Source organism: Dipodomys merriami, unplaced genomic scaffold (assembly GCF_024711535.1).
Source record: "Dipodomys merriami isolate MVZ:Mamm:240054 unplaced genomic scaffold, mDipMer1.0.p SCAF_21, whole genome shotgun sequence".
Classification (NCBI taxonomy): Eukaryota; Metazoa; Chordata; class Mammalia; order Rodentia; family Heteromyidae; genus Dipodomys; species Dipodomys merriami.
In genome coordinates this window covers 16,088,246-16,114,151 of record NW_027203493.1, presented here as the reverse complement: position 1 = coordinate 16,114,151, position 25,906 = coordinate 16,088,246, and the positions used below count along the sequence as shown (strand labels likewise).

Below are 25,906 nucleotides of genomic sequence, written 5' to 3'. Positions count from 1 at the left end.
CACAATATTTATCTTCATAAGAGAAATCATGTGAAAGGAAAGGTCTTTGGGGCTATTCTTGAATCATTTCTGGAATTTCTTGGTAACTCAAAATAGAAATGTCACTCACTTTCTTTGCTTAAACTTGTCCTTCCATGGTGGTCTAGTACAATATTCTTCTGGTGAGCATGATGGTAACAGAAATGGTAGTCTTCAGAAGTTTTCAAACCAGGACTCTTACTTCTGGTCTTAATTAGTGGAATCATTGGGGTCACTTTATCTCTATCTGTCTTTCCTGGTTTATAGTTGATATGCAAAATGATTATGGGTAAGGTTGCTAGAGGATTTGGAATCTAACTGGAGAAAAATAGGAAGGTATCTTCAATCTTTTACTTCCTGTGGCTTTCTTCTCACAGTTTGGGATTGTGCATGTGACTTCTGGCAGAAATATCATACGCTGAATTCTCAGAGGATGATATTGGTTGGCCAATAATGGATTGCGTAGATAATCAATGGGCTAGGCCTCTAAGAAAAAGCTAGGCTTTAAAATCATAAATGTTCAGAACTAGAAAGGATCTTAAATGAAGAGCTTAATCAGTCCTTTTATTAATATCCTTTATTCTTGGATAGTTCAGATTATTTTTTTAAGAATCAAATATTTAGAAAAGTATCCATATATCTTAATTTGTTCTCCTAGGAAAAGACACAAAAACATCATCACTGTTTTACATTATAGATGCAAAATAAAAAAACAGTGCTCATAATTTCTTTGATAACTTTCTGTTTCCTTCGGACTTCACACAAGTCAGAAGCTCTGTCTAGCACATCTTTTCTGTCTTTAAGATTAAAGAATGTGCCAGATGATATTTAAGGTCCTTCTATCTCTGACATCGTATGAACTCAAGCTTGAGCTTCTGGAAGAAAAGGCATGTCTTTGCTTTCTCTCTTTCTTTTCACCATCTACATTGAGTATGGATGAATCTCTTGAAAAGTGAAGGAGTAAAAGCATTTCAAGTGCTATTTCTTAGGAACTGATAATTAACCTTTCAACCCTCAATTCAATCATGGTCACAACAGCCTTGGTGAGCACTAGGGGTGCAACTCCTGACAGAACAACTAAGAGGCAAGAAGCCCATCACTGGCTTTCATGGTTGTTTCAACCATCAGAGTCCAAGAATCATCTTCCTGCAGCAACAAAAATGCCTGGTAATGAGTTATGGTTATCTTATATATTTCTTGCCAGTCTTTAATTAAATTCTTGTTAACCTATAGGATGTTGTTAACATTGAAAGTCCATTCTGGTCTCAGATGTCTGTTACGATTTGGAATAATTCTGCTGTAAGAGCTGTGTATTTCATTATATGGCACTAACATGAAGTTTTATATTTCTACTCCATGGGATCTTAGGATGCCCCAGAGGGTTAATTTGAAAACTGGGAAATGGGGGCAGGTCTTTCTTGAAACAAAGAAACAAAACTTTCAACTCTGAAAGAGCATTCCTACATATTTTAAAATGACCAAAGCCACAAAAAAAAAGCTTTTGACTTTAATAAGAAAATAAAATAGCATAGCTATAGCTAATAAAATAAAAAAAATTCCATTACTGAAATTATTCCTAGGTGAATATTAACAGTATGGAAAACAAATGGTCATTCTATAAAGTAGCTTGAATCACATTCAAAACTTAAAAATCTCTTTTTAGTAAAGACACATTTTCTGCAGTAACCACTAAGAAGAGATAGAAGATTTCCACCGCTTGCTTTTATGATTATACCCAAAAAAGGAACAAGAAGTCTTGAAAATCTAAACGGTAGTCTACTTTTATCAGCTGCCTGGAATGATTAGCAGCATTGCATTTGCACTAGAGCTACAGTAATCTGATGCTAAAGAAGATTTTAAAGGGATTAACAAATTGGTATAAATGCTGATATCAACTCTAATTTAGGTTAGACCTCAAGGATTCTCTGAAGGATTTTGACAAAGAAAATATGGATGTATTAAACATTTCTATTCTCTTCTTTATATCCTAGCTTTAATAGAATATGCTTAATAAGCTACTAAAAATGTATTTGAAAGTATGGGAGAATTTGAATTGGCTATTTTTGTTTTGTTTTCCTTTTATTTCTTTGGTAGGCTATGCCCATATTTACTTTTTAGCATCCTTATAGAGCATGCTCAGTTGTAAAGATTATAGCCAATTGTTTTGAGATTTCTATATTAGCTTCAGAGACAAAGACCTAAGAACTTAAGGTATACAAGTGAATTCTCTCACTCTCTTCTTAAGCTCTTGGGAAATCCATGACACCTCTTGTACCTGACTTTTTCCTTTATCCAATGGGTTGCTTGGCTTCTAGCTCAACTACTAATGCAAGTCACCACAACAGGTACGGAGTCAAATACCATGTCAGCAGGCTGGGAGCCAAATGAAGAAAATGAAGATGAAAGAGACAAATACATCAGTTTTTCTGGATCAGGCATTGATGATGATGAAGATTTTATCACCAGCACCAGTAAGAATAATGAATTACAGTCAAACCATTTATACACTTAGAGTTATCCAATCTAAGTGACACCTAAAAGTAGCTCTCATGAGAAATAACTAATGAGAAAAATGAGCAGCCTTCAGTCTCTCTCTTAGTTTATACCTGGATGATATGGTGAAGGAACAAATAAAAAAAATTGTTTGAATGAAAGTCAAAACATATTTGGAAGAGATATGGGGAAGATATCTCTCAAAATTTTACATGTTGTATGTTCTTCCTTTTTTGCTTATCAATTGGCATTTCCAGCTGGAAAGCCTCTTTGAATTATCAAGTGTTGTCAGGGAATGGAATATTAAAATACTACACTGAATATTCATTATGCACCTGCTGAGCCAGATGGAAAAGGCCAGAGTTTTGCCTTTATAAAGCTCATATGAGCTGTTGGAGGAAGAGACTTGAAGAACATGATTTGGAAGGTATTAATGAAAAGGTGTAGGTCATCCTGCATTGAAGGCTTTTTTTTAAAGGCTCTGGAGTAGCTTAAATCATTGAAGCCAGAATGCAAGAATTGCTTTAGTTCATCAAAAGCTTGTTGAGGTCCAAACCCAGAGTTTTAACACACCTGCAGTTACCAATTTAAGAAGAGGACATTGACAAGCACAGTGAAGGTCACCTCAGCTTTGAGGCAATATTAATGACTAAAATCAGAGGGAGCTGGGCATGCCTGTAATCCTAGCTACTCAGGAAGCTGAGATCAGAGGATCACAATTCAAAGCCAGCCCAGGCAGGAAAGTCTGCGGGACCCTTATCTCCAATAAATTAATTAGAAAAAGCTGGAAGTGGTGCCATGTCTCAAGTGGGAAAGTGCTTGCCTTGAGTACAAAGAGGCTCGGGGACAAGTCCAGGCCCAGAGTTCAAGCCCCAGGACTAGCACAAAAAAAAAAAAGCAGAGTAAAACCATTATAAAATAGTACACAAATTTGAGGCAACTATACAACTTTTTGAGAATAGTGGGGTGGAAGTTGGGCTGAAAAATATCCCTTAAAAAAACATATAAACTGGTCTAATATTCCTTCAGCTAATAGTTCCCTACACATACTCATAATAAAGCCAGATGTTTGTGGCTCATGCTTGTAACCCTAGCTTCTCAGAAGCCTGAGCCCCGAAAAAGTGTTGTTGAAAGCCACCTGGGCACAAAAGTATGTGAGACACCCTCTCTAATCAGTCAGCAAGGAGGCATGGCTCTGAAAGCATGGCTCAAGTGGTAGAGCACCATTCATAAGCAAGAAAGCCAGTACAAAGCCCAAACAAACATACAAAATATCCCTATAATGACCCAAGATTTTGCTGTATAGTAAATCACAGTTTGACTTTCCCATTGAGGAAAGGTACTTGAGATATTCAGTCACATTGAAGCCTGAGAATTCCATCCCCAGATGAACAGCACCAAGAGAGAAAGATACCTAAAAGATATCAAATGCCTTAGACATTCAAGACATCTGAATATATATACACAACAAATATTCAAGATCAATCTGATGTTTATATCCAAATTTTAAGCTATTCTTAGACCCCTCTTTAGAGCTTAGTTTACACTCTTTTTTTTAGTAACTTCAGAAAGAAAATTAAATAACTGAGCCACTAGAACTTTACTACTGCACTGTCTCCTTCCTGGATTCAGGATGTGATCTGATCTAGCACTGTAGTTTGACCTATCAGTAAAGATGTATTCTTGACACTTGAGAAATTAAATTCTCTTAAATGCCAACTCTAAAAGACCAACCTGCAAATGAGTTGTGTGGTCAGGCGCCAGGGCCAAAACTTCCCATGTATTTTTCATTTCTATATTTTCCAGTTTCAATTCATTTTTCTGTTTAGTGTCAATGTCTATAATCATTAACAAGATGACCTCTTTCTTTTGGCAGGGTGCGTTAGCTATTGTGTATTTACACTTTTAAGAATGTGGTTAATGATTGTAAATTTGAATTCTAAAACCATTCTACAGTGGTTTTCTACTATTTGATTATCAAAATAAAGCTTGAACAAGGATAGATTTGCAAAGAACCTTTTCAATGAAAGATATTGGTTCTGATTTTTTGTCTTGATCTCTTGCTCTGGTCCTTACATTGTAGGAGTCAATATCAAAACACTGGTGGATGTATACTTTATTATTATTGTATTTATTCATTTGTTTGTTTATTTGGCTAACTAGTCTGATGGTGTTGGTTATTGCTGGCCTTTTTCTGTTGAGTGTATGCATCTTGGTTCTCCCCCCCACCCCCCACTGGCTATGAATGGCTTGCTCCTGATATATTGATATTTGTTGAGAATATCATATGTGTTTGGAATATACAGCTCAAAGTTCTTCTAGGTAGTGATTCTTTCTCAGAATTATCTACAGGAAAGCTCTGGCTGCTTAGAATTTTCTTGACTAAAATTATTAACAAAATTGTGATCGTCGTGATGTAACTTTCAGTTATCAATCTATTTGGCCTGAAGACCTATCTACAGCTAGTGATCCCAACAATGCCTTGGGTTCAAATGCAGGGGACCCTAGTCTGCATGGATGGGCAAGCTGTGAGTGTCTGCTGCTAGTACTGGTGGAGGGCTGGTGTTTTCTCAAAGCTGTTCTTCCTGCTGTCATGGTCTCTTTAGTGGCTTTCTCCAGCAGATCTCATGTTCTGAATTCAAGAAATCCTGTGACAGAATGCAAAGGACAATGAGATGCTTAAAATGATGGAGAATCAAGCTGGAGGCACTCTCTCCTTTCCTTCCATTACCATGCAACCATCTATACACCTCGTATAGATGACTGGTGTAGACTTTGGAAAAGAGGAATGTGTGGAAAGTGTGATTAGAGGCTCAAGAAATAACATTTTCCTAATTACTTCAATCATCATTATCACAGTTTCAGCCACTCCATGGGCTTCCACCCACACAAAACAGAGCCAGGATCCCACCCAATGGAGGCCAAGCCATTCAATTCCAGAAGTACTACTTCAGACAACCACAAGGATGACTGGTAATGGCTTATGCACATTTCATTGAAGGTCTTTCCCTCTCAAAGCCTATGATGTCTCTGAGGAAACAGTTAGAGATTTAGTTAATGTCTTATCATAAATTCTCAGTCAGATTTCCTGAGGATATTTGGTTCCATGTAGGAGTCATTTATTAATCATACTATCTGGGCACAAGGTATTTTAATGGTACTTTGTTATCAAAATGAATACATTTGAATGGCTTGTGGTACTGTGTCTGAAAGAGACAAGTAATCAGGATGAACTTTCATGCCTACTCATTTGCTTTTGGGGAAAGATTAGTGAAACCACCCAGACCTATTGAGAGTTGATTTTCAGAGGTAGGATTTAGACAGACAGCTGTTAGCATGTACTTTAATAGAAGAAAAGAATCATTTAAGGCTGGTTGATTAAAAAGTTACAGTATATTTAACATAATCAAAACAGATATAGACAGAACCAGCACCAGTGCTCAAGAAGAAAACCAGACCATGGAACTACAGCCTCCTCTCATTCACCATGAACATCAGGACGAAGAGGAGAACCCACATTCTGCAAGCACAAGTAAGATGGATGATCGACAGCTGTTCTGGTTTACATGAGATAGTGAAGACATTCCAGAAACTAGGCAAGACCTTGTTTAGACAATGGCCATATCTTCTGTCTCTATGGAGTAATTTATCTGCAAAGCCTGAAAAGGGACCAAATCTGTACATAGTTTATACTTGGAAGAGAAATGTCAACTTGTTAGGTTCCCCTAAAGGCCAAAACATTGACAAAGTAGATCTGCGGTCCAGTGGTTTTTTTATTTTTTGTTTTTTGTTTTTGTGAAAGATTCCTAGAGATTCCATCTGGGTGAGTTATGTGTGTTTACAGAAATGAATTGTGGAAAGTGATTTCATAGTAGTACAGAATAGTAGAGTCTGGAAAGAAAGCTTGACAAGTGGAAAGATCTTTGGAATCTTGGTTTTCTACCAAGCTTGGTGATAAATCCAGTTGTTCCTCCCACATTCTCTTCCTTGCTCTGTTGGGGGATGGCATCATCTGTACTTTTTGATGGCAAGTCAGTAGCTCATGGGGTCTCTTTGAATTCTACAACTGCCCTACTTCTATTTTCAAACTCAGAGTAACTTGGGGAAGGCTTCTGATGCACTTATTATTTCTACTATGTAAAACAGCCCAGGTTTTCTAAAACAACCTCATGTCTCACAAATAGGACTATGCAGATAGACAAGAAGAAAAATTGCTCTTCTTTCATTTCTCCTTCTGATAGATGGTTATCTTACTTGGAATAAAGTAAACTCTTATTTGAGAAAAAAAAAGGCCAGTAACATTTATAAAGCTGTGGTACAACCATAGTGATTTAACTACTTTCACAGCCTTGAATATTTCTAAAGTAAAAAAAAAAAAAGAATGTGAGAAACAGATATTTAGTTGTCAAAGGAGCTTGAGAATCCCTGTTTTGAGGGATTTATTTAGACATCCAAAGAAAAATCTCGAGTATTGTACTGGACATATCCAACAAGCTACATAGCCCTTTTCTCACTCCAATAGGTTTTATGTATGCATAAGGATTAGGGGTTGAGTAATGCAAGAATGTTCTGGTAGAAAAAAAGAATAGAGTTTAATAATATTTTATGGAATAGGATTCAGTGCCAGTCTTCTTTAGCTTCTAATAGTGTATCTTAAGAAGAAAGCTACTTAAAAACAATGGAATAAGCAAGCCTAATGACAAAAGGTAGTGATTCAGGGACATGAATTACTAGGGGATAGTTGAGAATCCATGTAATGGAACTTGACACACAGAAGACATTAACCATGCTTGCAAAAGTTCTGGCTGGTGACCTATGAACTTCACTATTGCAATTTCTAGAAGAAATTTTGTTTTACAACAGAAGTCCTATATTGTGCTAGCCCATCACTGTCTTCACTGCCAACACCCAGGAGTTGTTGGGTACCCATGAAAGTAGTGATAGTCGGAGCCTGGAGCTATTGAGTGTTTGCATATGCACGTGTGTGCTGGTTACCTTTTAAGTCAAACTTTGAGCTATATAAAAGCTTATGTTTGAGACTTTTACCCCTTGTTTGTAATCACATTCAGGAATTTTCTTTTTTATTATATTTTTATTTATCTTTAAGTAGGTGTACAAAGGAGTTAACATTCAGCAAATAAGTTTATGAGTACAACCATCTTGACTGATGTCACTCCCTTCATCATTCTCCCTTATCCCTCCATATTCAGGGATGTTCTGACTTTATTACTGCCAGGAGATAGTGGCTTAGTGTTAGCTAAAACTTCAGATTTTCAGCTTTACCCTTCCTCCCCCCACCCCACCCTTTGAACTGCCAGTTAACTTCAGGAATTGTTTGGCCAATACAAAGGTAAAATGAGACCAGTAAGTGTCATATGCTGTTATCAAATCACCCACATCATTTTCCAAAATTCAGCCAATTTCCCAAGTCACTAAATTAATTTGGATTGGCAAGTTTGTAGCTTCTTATCATTCCCCTGATGAACCCTACGTGTTCTATGAGTTGTTAGAGAGGAAAATGTCAGTGGCTTTCTGATGTTTCCCTACAGATGCCTGATGGAAGTTCATCCCATTCATTTTCATCTTTTTTAAACAGTGACTGAAAGTTCAGGCCTGTCTTAAACTATTAATATTTATGTAACACCAAACTGTTTAGAATAGTTTCTTTTCCACTGAATTATTCTTTAGAAGTGATCCTAGCAATTTTAGATGGTCCTAGACATCACCACGTTCTGGGACAGTAGTATAGGGACATCCTTGTCATCCCAACTTTCATGATGGGCAAATCCATTGCTGAGATGTTTCTGGTGAACATCATTGTAGTCTATGTGATCCATCCAGGAAGTCACCCAGCTATGTGGAGAGTGTCACAAGGTGCTATACAATATACTTCCTTTTCCAAGCCTACTGAAGCTGAGAGATTATATTTTGAGCAAACAGTTCTCTCCTGTGGGGTATGTGAGGTCATAGACTAATAAGATAAGGGTAATTCCAGGAATTCACGTAGTTTATTGCTAACTTTGTGCTTCTCTGGCTACATGATTTTGAGTAAATGAAACTTTTAGTTCCTGACTTTCCCATATAAAAGTTAAAGGACTGGAATATTCTATTTCAGCCTCCTTTTAGAATATCAATTAGCTTTTCTCCATTTCTACCTCCTTTTTCCATGTGTCTAGGACTTTACGTAGAAAGAGATATAATGTATTTTTGTGTGTGAGAAAGGGACAATTATGGCTTATGATTGACATTCTCCTCACAGCCGGGGCAAGTCCTAGTAGTCCCACTGAAGAAACAGCTACCCAGAAAGAACAGTGGTTTGTGAGCAGATGGCACAGGGAATATGCCCAAACACCAAGAGAAGACTCTCATGCAACAGCAGAGACAACTGGTAATGGATGGCTTAAAAGGCAAACACAGGTGGAAACTTTCTTTTGAGTTAAATGTTGGGCATTGAGGACACTGAACAGAAGGACATTGGAGGAAATTTTTTATGAGATACTGGGTTTCTGAATAAATTGTGTTCCAGTGGACACAGAAGCAAACTTTAAATGCTCCTGACAAAGCATCTGACCAGGAATGGCTATAATCACATAAAAGAAACAGGAAACATGGCCTCTGAGTGAATCACTCTCACAGCTAGTTGTGGAGCATCTCAGATCCAGTAAGATTGTAAGAAGTCTCACTAGATCAGATCTTGTAAAAAAAAAAAAAAGTTCTCTTTGTTTTGTAAAAGCATTTGCTATATAATGCAAGCCTACCTTTACAAACACAAGGTTTGTAAAAAAAGAATTCTGTCAGAACTCTAGTGCTTAAAAAATAGGTCTGGGCAGTATGCAAACAATGTTATTATTTGGAATTGTGTTTATATCAGTTTGGTAAATTTTCCTTGAGTATATAGTTATATAGTTTTTTTGAGTATATAGTATATAGTTTTTTCAGATTTGTAGACAAGTCTCCTCTTCTACTTTAGAGTTGTGAGACTGTAGATATTGGACCTAAATCTAGTCATCATCTCTAAGAGATAAGAGCTGATAAGGAGATAAGAGCTGATAACTTGTCTTTGCAAGCTCCTATGCATGATCCTTTTGCCTTGTGGTATAAAAAATGGGATACTCTTTGCTTTGTGGTGAACCTCAATTCTATATTTTTCTTGGTATCACAGGGACATATTTTCACGTTTTCATTTGCACTACAGATTTCAATGTATAGTGTCTTCCCAGTGCATGGCAACTTCTTGGTGAATTTCTAGTAGAACAAAGCATTTGGTGACTGGCTATGTGGTATGATTCTTGGTAGGGGAATACTATTGTAATATTTTCTTCCTATACTTCTCCAATGGCACAGAATGAAGCACAGGCTCAAGCTACATTCTCATGTCATTATGCCCTAAAATAAATCTCCTTGGTGAAGGTAATGATTCTCATCTATTTCATTCATGCTTTTGTGATGGCATCTAATATCATGTTTATCATCTGGGAAGTTATTACTTGATTTCTTCTGTAAATCACTAATTGCCTACTGTGTATTTTGCCGGGATGTGGTTGTATCAGAGTGATATCATGTATTTGGGCTCTTGTACTTCTTTAGGGGATTGTGGCAGCAGGGTCAAGAATTACTTCTTCATCTGTCCTTCAGGTTCATCTCTGTCCACTGCAGCATTTACTATTGCTTTGCATCCTCTAATTCCCATGCTGATTGCCAAGAAAATGAGCATAAATGAACCCCAAACTGCTAAAATACGTGTCATTTTATGCAAGTTCTTTGCCCTCAATACCAGGAAGTTAGTATCATTATCTTGTACACAGAATAATTTTTAAAATATCAGTGTATCTATGCCTGGACAAATGTCAATTAACACTTTGATAATTGCTTGAACTGCGCTATTACAACAGCCTCAGCCCACAACAGCCATCCAAGCGAAAGAATGACCACACAGAGTCAAGAGGACAGTTCCCAGACTGACTTCTACAACTCAGTCTCAGATCCCATGGGACCTGGTCACCAAACAGAAGGAAGGATGGGTAATAGCCTCTGAAGTTTATCTATTTATTTCTTAATGCCATGTTTTCAGAATCAACTAAGTGACTATTTTTCTTAGAAATATGCCCATAGTTTTAGACCAATTTATTTTTCTAAGGAACACAGAGTTCCTTCAAAACTTAACTTTCTTGAAAGGGGTAGAAAAATCTTGCCATTTAGAAGTAATACGTTACAGTGATTTAGGATTTAGGCCATTCTGTCCTTTAATGAATGTTTGTGAATTTAATAGGGGACAACTTTTACATGAGATGGAACTATTATTTAGGTTTTTTTTTAAATAGCCTTTGTTCTTATTTACTTATAAGCAATCAGGACAGTGAAAGAGAGAGAAAAACTTTACCTATAGTTAGCTAAGAATGGAAAATAGGACTCTTGTCCCACTGAATTTATTTGCATACCTTTTATATTTAAGAGGAATTCTTCCTTTATTATATCAGGTAATAATTTACCTGAGAGAAACTTTAAGAACTAGTAGAGTTGGTGTCTGCATTAATAAGTTTAAAAATCCAGGCTTCTTACTTTACTTATGAGCGGGTTTTCTTCATCTTTTTTAACAAGATGTTCAGAACCTAGAAATGTAATAATTTGAAAAAGGAAAATAAAAAAAATAGCCAATATAGATCTGAGTTTTCAGTTATATTGAATATATTATTTAGATTTAAATTGCCAAGCATATATATAACACAAATTTTAGTAAATGAGTCCAAAGAACACAATGACTTTGCCTCTTAGTGTTGAATAACTACAAAATTATACCCCAGAGGAATCCAACATTTTCTATACTGTCATTTATTTAGAATTCTCCATTTTACACAAATATTAGTGCCCAGATAACTCTTAAATTCTGCTACTATGCAAGGAATTTTGGAAACAACAAGGCTGTATAATTCATAGTCTGTGTTCTTAGAAAACTTAAAAAGGTAGAAGAAAACATTCAACATGGAAGTAAACCTAACAATGTGAGTCAGTAGTTATTGTGAAAGTAATGTTGCCAGTAATTTAGTGTTGATAACCCTAAAGAAATTTACTGCACCCTGCATCTTTCAGAGACCACTAGAGAAAGATGATGGGAACTAATTTTTGGAAAGTAGGAAAGATCTACATAGTCAAAGGAAGGAAATGGGAGGAAGGTTCTCTACAAAAGTCTGTAAGGAAGACCTCAAGGGAAGAAAAGTTAAGTCATGAATATGTCAGAGTGAATATATCCAATTATCATAAAGGAAAATGAGTTGGAACGACTGGGTTACTCAAGTGGTACATGCAGACACAATACATATTTTTATGCATATAGCTTCTAAAGCCATGATGATGTCCATGGTAGAAAACCAAGACAGTTAAAATCAAAACAAAAAAAACACAAAACAACCCTCAGAATCAACATTAAGTTTGTATATTGAGGAAGAGATGGATGATACAATTGGCTTTAACTATAGAATGACACAATAGTTTTCAAAGGTCTTCTGTCAAAGAAAGATGAAATGCAAGACATTTCCTGGTGGAACACTTATCTGGAGTTGTGTTCTGAGTTAGCTGGCCTTTCATCTTGGATAGAGTCAGCCACACATTGTTGTCCTAAAGAAATCTTGGTTCTCTTTGATTATACAAAGGCTGCAGTGAAGATTTGGGTGCCCAACGTCCCAGTGCTTTATGTTGGGGTTATTTGAGGCTGAGAAAGTCTCCCAGAGGCAGTAGTGAAGTGGGTGGGTTGACTAAATCATGGAGCCAAAAATATTGATGGTACTTATGAACTGTTTGGCCTCTATTTCACTTAAGACTTGTTATTTCAGCAGAATAGATCTGCGATAACTATTAAAAACAGCATTTCTAAATACTTCATTGAGATTTCCTCACCAGTCAACACCCCACATGTTAAATTCCAGAGATACACATCATCCTTGTATTTATGAGAAGAATAAGTCAGTAGCAGCTACTGCTTTTTATTTCTTGCCCCTAGGCACTTCCTGTGGCCACCATCTAGGTAGAATTGGATTGGTGGCTTTGTGTTTTTATTTACATGTCATTTTGGAAGAAAAAAGGACTAAATGAAGGAAGAGGGTTATTAAAAATGTCATTTTTTTTTCTTAGTGAGCAAGAAGTGGTAAGAGGTGCACTCTTATTTTCTATGTGTCAGATTGTAGCTAGAAGAAAGTCCCTATGTATAGAAGGGGACAAGTCACAGATAGATTGTGTTTCTGTCTCTCTGTAAGGTTTGGGACTCCTGTTGTATGCTTGTATGGCATCCACCTAGACTTAGCAGAAGCAAACAAAAACCAGCCCTTTAAATGAAAGTTAGTTACCTACTCTAACTAGCTTGAAAAAATAATCGATCCCAGTCTAAAGATATACTTTAGTATCTGCTCTTTTAACCACTCATGCCAAGTTTGTACATAAAAATAACTTGGCCCTAGAATCTCACTGACCACCAGGTGATGGCTCAGGAAATGAAGCAATAACGCTAATTTAATTCCTTCAGATATGGTTTCCAGTCATAATGCAACACTTCAGCCTACTGCAGATCCAAACCCAGATTTGGTGAAAGACTTGGACAGGACAGGACCTGTTTCCATGACAACTCGTAAGGATAATGACACCGCTCCTTTGTTGACCTGTACCCCTGCTTCAGGTCTTGCTCACATTGGCGGATGTTTTTTGGTGATGGGATGCTGCATTCTTTTACTGGGTGACTTAGCTCTGTCCAGAGTGTAAAGCTGTCTTCATTGTCCATACTTCTTTTGGGATTCTTTAAATTGAACTTCACTTTCATTCTTTGTGTCATACATATTAAATGCATTTATGGGGGATTGAAAAAAGATGTGGAATTCCATTCGATTTTCCTTCTCTAAGCAGTCATGTCAATGTTAGTGAAGACCACAGCAAAGTTAACCATTTTTCTGTTTAAACTGATCCTCTCTTTATTATACCTACCCTCCCTCCAGTCAAGTCACAAGAACAAATGCTTTTTTGGTTCTCAAAAGACTTTGGAGGAAGCAGATAATCATAGGCAGTAGTAAAGCCAAATTAGCCTACAGAGGAAGAACAAAGCACATTGTTAACAACTAACACAAAGTAGTGAGATCCTCGAACCAAAAAGTGAATCTTGATCAATGTCTCCTTCCATCACTAAACATCTGATAGAAAGTGATGTGAAATCTCTAGTAGCCTCAATTTCCACCATGTGTGCAAAGATATCCTAGTGATCAGGCTGAATTCATTTATAATTTCTTGGCAGAATATGAAAGAAATCCAGAATGAAGAGGGCCTAATTTCATTGCTGCTACACATAATGGGCAGAGTCCTTTATAGAAACCCTTTAGGCAAAGGAAAAAGTCAGCAAGAATGTGTTGTGAGCAATGCAAACAGCACAGTGTTAAGCATCAAACGAGAGGTAAATAACCCATGAATGGCTTCTGCCAGTGAAGGCCATGTATTTCCATTTTATGTTACTGGAAGCTTTTGTTCTGACTTTGGGGTAGGGATTAGATGGTTTCTCTCCTGATTATGATACTTATTTGGTGGTGGATATGGTTTATGGGTGTGTTTTATGGAGTGCTTGCACCTGCAACTCAAAGGTCAGTATCATTCTTGGAAGAACACAAAAGAAATGAACTCAAAACAGTCAACATGATTTCAAATATGGGCAATGATTCAACCTCAAATTGATATATATCACTAAGGGCCTTGTATCTATCCAGGCAAGCATCTCCTTGGTGCAGCCATGAGAAGCTCTTATCGCAGATGAGATGGTTAAAACAAAAACAAAACAAAACAAAAAACGAAAAAACAACTAACGGTAGAATAAAATGATAACTTAAACTTAATAGTCTTTAGAAAACACTCATGTATTTCCATGTAAAATTTTCATTTGAGTTGCTGGAGCAGGTAGTCTAGATGGCTTTCTTCCTCTTTTGTGGTCACAGGAGGACTACTATAATGTTACTTTCCTTACAAGTACACTTCTTTCCCTGTGGTTAGGTGTTGTGTTGATAGGAAAACTTAAGACCAAACTTTCCTTTTTCATGTGTTTGTAGTCTCTGGTTTTACTGAGTTGTCTGGAAACGATGCTACAATGTGGTCATGATGGTTCAGAGGTTCAGGGTGGACGAAGTTTGGCTCTGATTTCTCCTTGGCACTGGTTATGGTGACAGACAAAGGGGCCAATCAGGAGCAAACAGAATTCTTCTGTATATTTCTACCAAATCTCATTCTCCTATGCACTTCTCCATCTGACACACATCAGCCAGATCTTCCTTGTTAGCAGAGAACAGAGACTTATATCATGGCTCCAAATTAACATGGATTTATCCCTCATTGAAACAGAGCAAAGTCATTCTCAGAGTTTCTCGACACCATCTGGAGATCTGCAAGATGAGAAAGATCACCCAACAGCTTCTACTCTGACACCTAGCAGTAAGGATTATAAAGCCTCGTTCATTTCAGCTATTACTAAAAATCAAGAGATTATGCATGCTTTCTGTGGAATCTTTGGTGCAGTATCTTTTGCAGTATCTTTGGGCTGATATGTCAGCTGTCTGTTGTACTGCAACTTATAATCAAGTGGTGTGCCTGGTGGTGGTCTCTGATTTTTCTCTGCTTTGTAGACTTCTTAGAAGCCATCCTACATTAATTGTAAACTCTATTTCTTAATCTTAAAGATCATATTTCTTAAGCTCTAGAACTGGAAACTTCATTTAAAAACAATGGAGTTTTTACATGTATCTGTAATTGCTGTAAACACTGGGTTGTATTTCTCTTGTTGTATTGCTTGCATTGACAATATTATTTTTCCATTTGTTCTCTGGACCGTAACTCCATGTACAGGTAACTAAGAAGCAGTGCTCTCCTGGCAAAGCAAAGAATAAGTTGATAGCTACAGGTCTTTGAAATCTTGCATTTTGCTATTCTAATTTCAGGAAACGGAATTTATGCTTTTTAATCCAATGGTGTGTTTCCTCCATATCACCCAACGTTGGATGTATTGTGAAACCACTGGTGATTTTCTAGTATCTGAGTTGACTTCAAGGTCACAGTTATAGTGACCTTGAAGACATCTCACCTTAGTGACACCAGCAGGTACTGCAAGAAATCTGTCTTCTGGATAGTAGGATCAACAAAATCTCTTGTGTTAAGTGCTGTCCAGGTGGTGTCTATTGAAAAATATTCCTTTTATTCAACACAGAGTGAGAAATTTTAGTTACTTTGTTCTTGGATAACATGTGGAAAGCTTTTGTGGCAAAGGCACATTCTGATGATAAACACATAGTAGATGGGTTTATCACTGATTCCACCTCCACACAGATAGAAACAATAGCAGAGGTGGAAGAAGAGGTGAAAATCTTCCTGAAGACTCAACTACTCCACTGGAAGGTTATACCACTCCTTATCCACACACAATGGAAAACAGGACCCTCAGCACAGTGACCCCTACTCAGACTGGGGCCTTGGAAGAAACTGAAGTTACTGTTGTCGCAGAGCCCTTACCAGGTAATTTAACCATGGGCCATCTGGTTCACGTTGTTACATGGGATATTTTCTATACAGATTGTGATTAGATTACTCCATAGTACAGGAGGTTTTCATCACCATGCCTCAATTCTAGTACTAGTAGACTTGGATTCATTTAAGATGAAACAATAACTTTCCATTGGTTACTGTACTTCTCACTTACTTTTGTGACTTGGTTGTTCTGGTAGAATTTCTTTTGTCTTAATCCTTATTCTGTAGTCTATTAAGTTGAAGTTCAACTATCTGAACTGATATTTTTGTGGCTCAAAAGAGGTATTATATATTAGCATTTTCATTTGCTTCAACTAATAGATGCTGCTTATTTGGTACTTTTTTTAATCCAACATGTAAATAATCTTCATTGCCCTCGAATTAATCTTTTGCTGGTGGTGGATTGATCAGTCTCACTTTTGGGGGTGGGCTGGTAACTAATTTCTAGTTATGTGGTAGTTAAAACTTCAGAATTTAATCTATTATTAATGAATAAGAACTATCTCTTTTATTTTAAGAGATGACTTGCTTAAGTTTATTCCGCTGGTGACTCATCTTAGATAAGCAGTTCTCTCTGCTTGTTCTTTTCTTTGTTTTTCCATTTGTATTGAGAAACCAGCCCTGATAAAGGGGAGCTGGACAGAGCTCAGTCTTGCTGAGAAAGTAGAAACTGATGCTCTCCTCCTGGTACTACTTATTCAAGTGTTTATTACCACTCAACCACATATCAAATATTCATTTTTGAAAGTATACTTTTATAGCAGAGACCCTCCCTGACAAATCAATAAAGAAGTTCATATATGTGATATATATATCTGTATATCACTGAGAACAGTTGTGAGTCTCATTAACACTGGAATGTCAGTACTGGCTTGTCTCTTTTGGACTGCCCACCCTGGGCCTTCAATAACCAGTTTAGAAAAAGTACTGACCTCAACAGAACAGACAAGACAAAGCCCCCTTTCACTCCTTAGTGTTTGTTTTTGTTTTTTTAACTTAGTATGGCTCTGCTCAACCCTATTAAAAACTCCAAGTATCACTGTTAGTTGGCTTATGAAAGAATGAATCTTAAGAGTGCTCTTGGCAAAATAAGGCCTGTTGTGCAACCTAATGGATTTCAGTTGGAAATGGCAATTTTAATAGTTGCTGTATCCTAGATGGCTTACAGTTCTCCATTATTAGCAAATAAAATGCTTATTACAGAATTCATGTTCATGAATGCTTCTATAGAGATAGAAGCAAGGTGTAGTAGGGATAGATTTTTTTTTTCTATGCTTCCATATGAATTTAGTGTTTAGGAAATGATCTTTTTCTCATCCTTGGTTTCTTCCAAACTCAGATGAGCATCTTTCTGCCTCTGTACTTTTCTCAATGTCTATATTCAATGTTAAAAATTAAATCATATAGAATCGTGGTGGCAATGTTGGTGGTGGGTTTGGTAATTGGTGATGGTGCTTTGGGAACTCTCAATGGGGCATTCTAGCCACTGCTATTTTCTGTTCTAACCATCAGCTAAGCAACAAAAGCAATCTAGTCCTTTACTATAATTATGAGAGCAGTTACCAGTGATGTGTCTTCACATGTCCTAATTAGGGAAATGATGATCACCTGACTGTGTATTTTTTTAAATAGACACTTTCACAGTAACTTTACAAAACTTCATTCTGGAGGACGGGAGATATTATTTGTTTGGCTTTTGTTTTTGTTTTTGTTTTTTTCAGTCCTGGGGCTCTGTCCCTGAGCTTGTTTGTTCCAGGCTAGCTCTCTACCACTTGAGCCACAGCTCCACTTCCAACTTTGTTTTTGGTCATTAATTGGAGATATTCCTGCCCAGGCTGGCTTCAAATCATGATCCTACTATCTCAGCCTCCTGAATAGCTAGGATTACAGGCATGAGCCACTGACATCCAGCAGTGTATTTGTTTAATTTGTTTTTAAAGCTCCAGTATACTTTGAAAACTGGTTTGTGAGCAAGAGAGGAGGCCGGGGGTTTTCATATGCTGAATCCAGCATTTCACTTTTGGGTTTAGATTTTATCAATGAATGAGTTGGTTTCAACCCAGTGCATCCTGGTGGTGAGTATTTGAGAAGATGGGATTATATTAACTTGTTGAAAATAAAGACTTAACTTTTGGAAAATATGCGCTGGAATTTATTCTAAGACCAACATGCCTGTTATTCACATGCTAGCATTTTACCAGACCTTTTTCACTTATTTTAAGCTTTTAAGCTTTTTATTTTTTGTTTGTTTGTTTTACTATTTGTTGGTGGTGGTGGTATTGTTTGTTATTGGGCTTGAACTCTGGGCTTGGGTGCTGTCCCTCAGCTCTGCAGCTCAAGGCTAACGCTCTACCACTTGAGCCACAGCACCATTTCCAGTTTTCTGGTGGTTTATTGGAGATAAGAGTCTCACAGACTTTCTTGCCTGGGCTAGCTTTGAACCATGATCCTCAGATCTCAGCCTCCTGAGTAGCTAGGATTACAGGTGTGAGTGTCCGGTGGTCTCTACCTTATTTAAACACATATTCTTTTATTTCAGAACAATTTTCTGTCTCAGAGAAATCTTTATAAATATCTCACATCCTAATCCAGAGTACACTTATTTCCAGTAATCACACATTTCATATTCTAATTCTTCTTAAATATTTTTTTGGCAGTACTTGGATTTGAACGGAAGTCTTTGCATATACAAAGCAGGTGCTTTACCACATGAACCAGACCCAAGCACTTCTGCTGGTTTTTTTCTTTTAGTTATTTTTCAAGTAGAGTCTTATGTTTTTGCCTGGCCTGACTTGGCCTGGATTGTGTTTCTCCTAATTACATCTCCTCTAAGTACCTGGGATGATAGTTATATACTACCATACACAGCTTTTCCTGTTGAGATGATGTCTCACTAATTTTCTTTTTGGCCTATGCTATCCCCAAACCACAATCTTCCTGATTTCTACTAAACTAACCCAATTCTTATGGTCTTTACTAACTTTATTAGTCTAGTTCTGACCTCAACCCTGCAAAGATATTACAGTATTTTTAGTAGCATATTCTTTGCCACAGTACTTGGATTTCTATGGTCATCCTTAATGGCTTTTTCTGACCAGTTTCCTTCATTCTGATGAAAAGTTCTAGCCCATTCATTCATCGGTGGACTAAACAATGCATAGCAATTAAAATGGACTTATTCCAGTTTCTTTTTGCCATCATTTCTTGGTTACATTTATTTAACAGCAAATGCTTGGTGAGGGGCTTTATGAAGGAAATGGAGACAGCATGTGAGTAGAGACAACATAGAGTACTGACCTTCCTTCACCACTCATTACAGGAGATAAGGATGTCGTGGACTCTAGCGGGAGGTCCCACACCACGCACGGATCTGAATCAGACGGTGAGTTTGGAACTGCTCTGTCCTTTACTGTTACAGTCGTTGAACCTGATGACTACTAATGAAGCATGAGTCAGTATCTCTAGAGAAGTAGTTGGGGCTTCCTTTGCCTGTATTACAATCCCAGGGAGGGTTTATTGAATCACATTGCTGGGTCCCACCCCAGAAGGTTCTGATTCGGTAGGTCTGGGGTAGAGTCCAGAGATGTGACTTTCTAATAAATACCCTAATAATGTTGGACCACTGGGACAGGGACTCCATTTTGTGAACTACTGCTCTGGAGAAAAAATAGAAAAAAAAATCTCCTCTCTAAAAGGATCAGGAAGAATTCAAGCAGGGCTTTCCATTTACTAGTGCCCTACTCTAAACTGACTAAGAACAGGGGTTTTGAAATAAGAACCCTTGTGTTTTGATCTCACTTCCTTTACATGTAAACTGAACAAGATGTTAAATGAGGCTAAGATTTCTGAGCTAATAAACTTGGGATAATAATTGTCATACAGCATTGTTAAAGAGTAGATGATAGACTATGTGCACAGTTCTTAACATAATCCCTGGGCCATGATACAATAGCTAAGAGAATTTGCCTCATGTCAGCAGCTTTAGTCAAAGCACTTTATGTGGATTAAGGTGGAGTGCATGAAACTGCTAGTTCTGTAGCATTTTCAGGTAATTCAGAGTTCATCCAATAAGAACTCATTGAATTATCCTACACGGCCTGTGATCTATTTAAGTAGTACTGTAGTCACCCCCAACATTACAGACGAGGAAACAAAGACTTGGAGAGGGCTCAAGACTCAAATGGGCTCCATGCCAAACTGACATGAGCAGTGAGTGGTGGAGCCAGTTTCTTAATAAGAGAGACCTGTTGAGATCTCTCATTGATTGCTTCCCACAAGCATGGTCTAGAGAAAACATTCCATAATGATCATAAATATTGCCAGGATTACATTATTAAGTAGACTTGCTGGCCTTGCTTGACTCAGCTCACACTCCTGGATATGTTTCTCCAAACTTTCTGAAAAAGTTTACATGAAATAGATTTGCTTCTGATCTCTCATGCTGGGGATAATGACCATAGTCTCCAGAGCATCACAAATCCAGTAACCCCATACCAACCAACCAATCATTCAAGCCATCTATTATCATCCTTTCCTACATGTACAAGTTTGGGCATATTTAAAATCTGAAGACAGATGTGACATAATAACCCTTTCCATGGGAACACTAAGATGTAGGGTTCAATAGAAATGCTCCTAAAATCCAAATGGAGGCTCAGGCTCACTGGAGTCCTATGATAGGACACTTGGCCTTTCTTATCTTCAGTTTCCTTATTAGTTAAAAGTCCAGATTACCTGTCTGAGGTCCTTCCTAAAGCACTTGCAAGGAAAACAGCTATCAGGAATGTGATTTTGAAAACACTAGGGAGTTATTGCTAAAAAGATACAGTGTCTAAAACCAGGAGACCTCAGCTATTCTAAGCACGGGCTTTGGATCAGCAGCAGGGATATCACACAGGAACTTGTTGGAAATGCAGAATCATCGATGAACCCAGATATCCTGAGTGAGAAGCTGCATTCTAGCCAAGTCTCTCCTCCCCCACATGGTTTGTAGACAGATTAAGGCTTGAGAAGCTCTGTCCTCCATGGCTTTCCTCAAACTGAAGCCCAATGAACTCCATGCACACATCTTAGGTTGGACCTCATCTCCCAATGACATTGCCTAGTGCCCCTCCCTGTCTGCAAAATTTACTTTCCTGATTTGTTCTCCTGCTGGATTTGTGGATGTCTGGAGAGGGGCTTGGGGTGGGATTAAGAGGGGAGTGGATAGGGAGTTGGGAAGTGTCTGCTCTCTCCTATCCACTCTCCTCAGCTTTTGCCAAAAGTGAGAATCAGGTGGGTGGGCATTGATCTCTTTTGTTTGGCTCCTGTGCAGGTGTCTATTGTTCAAAAGGGAGGTTTCATCTTGTATACACACCCAGCTCTTTCCTTGCTGGGAGCACTTTTTTTTTTGAAAATCAAACTAAGGAGATTATGATCTATTAATGGCCTCCCTTTCAAGTATCAAAGGCTCTTATGAGTCAGGAAAGAGAGAGAGAGGGAGAGAAAGAGAAGACCTGTGAGAGTGATTGTAACTCTTAGGTGGTTTCCAAGCCAAAGATCTCCAGTTTAGATGGCCAATATCCATGACTTGTGCAGGCAAAAACCTGCCAATAACCAAGGACCCTCGGAGGAAGGTGAAGAAAGTTCCTTAGACTCCTCCGAGGTTTATGAGATGAAAGATTAGTTAAAATGGAGTGGGGAATTTTAAAACAGTCAGACTCATGGTAAGAAATAGTTTGCCCCATTTTGAGATTGAACAATAAGATCAAATAGTATAAACAGGAGTGAAATAACTGTTGTAACCAAGATTCCAGGGGCCACAGTGCAGAATCCACCATTTGACTCTCCAAGGAAAGCTTTAATCAGTCGACCACCCTAAAACACATGTGTCTCTTCCATGGCCTTCATGTTTTCCAGTTTCCTAGGGGAGAGAAAAGATCATGTGGAGGATATTTTTAATCTTTTTTCTCAAGTAGTGGAAGAAGCATTAAAAAACAAACATAGCAGTGAGAGAGAGAGAGAGAGAGAGAGAGAGAGAGGGGAGGGGGGATTTTCAATCTAAGTCTCTTAGCAAGGTTCTCTTAAAACACGCTATCCTCCTTATTCTGATACGCCATGGATGGTTTTGCCTTGTCTTCTAATACTTCCTTCCAGTTTGGGTCTTTTTGTTTATTTCTTTATTATTATTTTTCCTGTCAGAAAAAAATACGATATGAAAAAAATAATAAAGTAGGTCAATTAAAAAATTAATGTTCCTGTTCACTTTATGTGGATATGGGATGTGATTTTTAGATGCACTTTGGGCTTTCTGCAGCATAGGATTGCTTTAGGGATCACACGAAGACACTGATTTTATAGATTTGGAGCAAAGTCTAAGACTTTTGGGTTGCTAGCAAGCTCCCAGGGAAAGCCTGTGTTGCTGGTCTATGGACCACACTTAGCTAAACTAAACATAGAAGATAATACTATAAAATGATGGGCTCTATTAGCTACTATTTTATAAGTGAGAAAGCTGAGACTTAGACAGGTAACTTGATTCAGTACTCATTGCTACCAACAGGCAGAGTTAGGCCTGGGACCCAGGACTGACCAACTCTGGAATCAAGACATTTGCTCCTGAGAATTCTCTTGTTTCCTGACACAACATAGCATTCCCAGTGCTCATTTTAATCACACTGAGCTTTGTAAGAAGAAGGCAGAGGTGCTATCTGTTACTTAATACTTTACAAATGCCTATGGCGTGCATCTATAAATAGCTTTTCAGTGATGTAGAGTAGATGGTGGTAGTTGGAGGGTGGGCTGGTATGCAGCTTTGGAAGGAACACCTGGCTGTGCATTCCAAACCTGAACTAAGAGGTCTTGTTATTTGCCTTAGGACCCTCGAGTGGGAGTCAAGAAGGTGGAGTGAACACAACCTCTGGTCCTATAAGGAAGCCCCAAATTCCAGGTGAGTTTCAAAGTGTGAAATCAAAAATGGTTTATTTAAGCTGAGTTTCTCAGAACATTCCAGAAAGGATCAGAAGAGACCCGATCAAATGCACCTTCTCCACCCCTTGAGTATAAATGGCTCCCTTTTGCAAGTTTAAGGAATTGTTGTACATGGTCTCAAGATAGGAAAGGATAGAACTGAATGCCCATTTAGTCCCTGACCTGTTTCAAAGAAGGACTGTGTTACTTACTAAAACTTCCACCCCATATGAGTAAGCATCCAGAGGACTCCATGTGGCCCTCGGAGTGTCCACAAATGATACATAATTATTACAGAGATTTTCTTGAAAGTACAACTAAACATTTGGAAATATAAATCTGTTATTATCTATCTCACCATCCAGAAACACTGTGCTACCATTTTGAAACACACACACACACACACACACACACACACACACACACACACACACACACACACACACACACACACACGTGCACGCGCACACACACATGCACAACTTTTAGACGTAACATATGTTTTTTAAAAAATGGGAATATCCCATGCATGCTATTTGATCAACCTTGCCTGCAGGTTGGCCACAGCTTTCCATATCATTCCATACTTTCTTTTGAGCTGTAGTATTAGAGATACCCTAATTTATCTAATCGTCTTTTACCATGGAATATTAGGTGGTCTTCAACTTTTATTGCTATAAATAAAACATCCTCACAGCTAATTTTGAGGTTCTATGTATATTAAAACATAGAGCAGATATAGGAAAGGAATGCTTCTTTCAAGAGAAGCATAAATTTCTTTTAATTTATTTAATAATACCAAAGGCATCTACAAGTCTCCACAAGTCATCCAGCACAATTTTGGAACCACATTTCTCCTGGCAGTACTTGAAAATCCTGATCGATGATAAAAGATTTACACAAGAAGCTGTTGGACAAATACCCACAGCAAAAGTGCTCTTTTAGATTGCTCTACCTATTGGCTTGACTTTTTAGTCAAGTCTCTTGTGGTGCTGACTGTGGCTCAAAGACGGAGCGGGTCACTTGTACAGCTGTACTCTGCTTTTACAAAGTCTATGTCGGAAGCTCACACATGTCCTTTGGCTCTGTCACACCAGAGTGGCTCATCATCTTGGCATCCCTCCTGGCCCTGGCTTTGATTCTTGCTGTTTGCATTGCTGTCAACAGTCGACGAAGGTAAGAGGAGCCCCCTTGGGGCCTTTAACTTTGAAGGGAATCATGTAACAGGTTTATATCCTTAATTCTCAGTGTGGCTCCTACAAGCAGCAGCCATAGCACTAAGGAATTTATCAGATATGTGTTGTCTCAAACCTGACCCTAAACCTCCTGTATCCAAGTCTGTGTTTTAACAAGGCCCCAAGGATTTGTTAAAAACAAAAAATAAACAAAACAAAACAAAAACCCCCAAAAAAACCTTCTCTCTACCTCATTCTTTAGAGATGGGCAACATCTATGATTTTTTTAGACCCTTAAAGTACTGGTTAAACCTCATCATTCTTAACTTTTTCAGAGTTACTCTCTATTAGACTCTACCTGACAAGGTGAGGGAATGTCTCACCTGGAAGGCACATAAAGTATAAACCCATTCATTGATTCATTAAATAAATATTCACTGAGTGCTTTCATGACTCACAAAATTTTGTATAAAGACTCAAGTCATCATCCTCTTTCGCCTGAGGCCCATGGATCCTTCTAGAGGCCTTACCAGAAGCAAGCATTGGTTCTGTGTTTTGTTTGTTGTCATGACAGTATTCTTGATTCTCTGGAAGCTGTGGTTGAAAGAATTCATGTTGTATCCTTGCAAAAGCTTCCGCATAGGAAGCCATAGAAAAATGAAGAACTTTCCTTAGGAAAGTGGATAAAGACAGCTTTCTAGAACTATCAAGAAGGCTGTTTTCATCTCCTCAAAAGCCCCCCACTCCATCTCTCCCTACCTCAACCAAGGCTCATCATTTAATAGTTACTTCTTTGACTAAATATAACTCATTGAGCCATGACCAGGCTCTAGAACAATTGTTCATGGAGACAAGTGAAAGGAAATAGAAATTCTAGCAATGGAAGAAAAATGAATGTTAACTAGAGTACTCCTACAGAGGTTCCTAGTCCAGAGACTTAGATGAATTATTCTTCTCTGACCATGTACACAGTAACTATTAGTAAATGTCTCTGGAGATTACTTCTTATAAGATTAGAGTTTTTGTTTCCAAGTAAAGGCACCTTTACTGTTTCTCGGAATCATCTCACAAGCCAGAAAATGCCCCTGGTTAGGAGAAATCTAGAGAGAATTATGGACCCTTTGTTGTTTGGTTTGAAAGCAACGAACAATGAATTCCAGCACTGGGCCCAGATGCTGCAGTCTTCTGTAATGATCTGTCAAAATCAAATAATGCTGTTTGTATGCTGGTCCTTGGTAATAAAAATGCTATATTAAGTTCAAATAGCTATGGTACTATTTCTGCCTTTTAGAGCATAATAAGAAAATATCAATCATGATTGTTAATCACATAAAGAACAAAAACTAGAGACCTCCTCTGGGCTTCTAAGGACTAAGTAGAAAGAGATTTTTTTTTTCAAGTTGAATTTAAATAACATGACTTTGGGAAGCCCTTACAAAGAGTCTTTGTATTTTCCTCTGCTTCCTTGTTTTCCCTTGGATTACTTTTGCTCAATTAAATGTGAACCTCCTATTGTTTAAAGTCAGCCCTGTTCCAGGTCCTAGTGTATGTCACTTCTGCACCTATAGTTAGTCTATAAGCTTCACACATGCCACCATGAAAACACTGGCACCTGTATTTTGGTGCAGCCAAGCTCTCTGGAAGCATCTCAGCTGTCCCCAAGAGAAGTTGGAGCCCGTACATTGTGGCTGCTTAGCTCCCACATCGCTCCCTGTCTCCTCAGCAACAAAGAAGGGGCC

General features: G+C 37.9%; 1 protein-coding gene across 7 annotated transcripts in view; it reads left to right on the top strand.

The window, feature by feature from the left end:
• The window catches only part of Cd44 (CD44 molecule (IN blood group)), an 85,672-nt gene that overhangs the window by 53,113 nt on the left and 6,653 nt on the right, over window positions 1-25,906 (top strand). The window contains exons 7-18 of one of the 7 annotated variants that reach the window (XM_070032595.1): window positions 1,057-1,185; window positions 2,364-2,489; window positions 5,371-5,484; window positions 5,927-6,043; window positions 8,771-8,899; window positions 10,404-10,532; window positions 13,025-13,126; window positions 14,869-14,958; window positions 15,847-16,032; window positions 19,364-19,426; window positions 22,901-22,972; window positions 24,090-24,168. In XM_070032595.1, the coding sequence (XP_069888696.1) occupies window positions 1,057-1,185; window positions 2,364-2,489; window positions 5,371-5,484; window positions 5,927-6,043; window positions 8,771-8,899; window positions 10,404-10,532; window positions 13,025-13,126; window positions 14,869-14,958; window positions 15,847-16,032; window positions 19,364-19,426; window positions 22,901-22,972; window positions 24,090-24,168 (1,336 nt within the window). The remainder of the gene's footprint in view (window positions 1-1,056; window positions 1,186-2,363; window positions 2,490-5,370; window positions 5,485-5,926; window positions 6,044-8,770; window positions 8,900-10,403; window positions 10,533-13,024; window positions 13,127-14,868; window positions 14,959-15,846; window positions 16,033-19,363; window positions 19,427-22,900; window positions 22,973-24,089; window positions 24,169-25,906) is intronic. The other 6 variants (XM_070032596.1, XM_070032597.1, XM_070032598.1 and 3 more) reach the window with 6 other exon arrangements.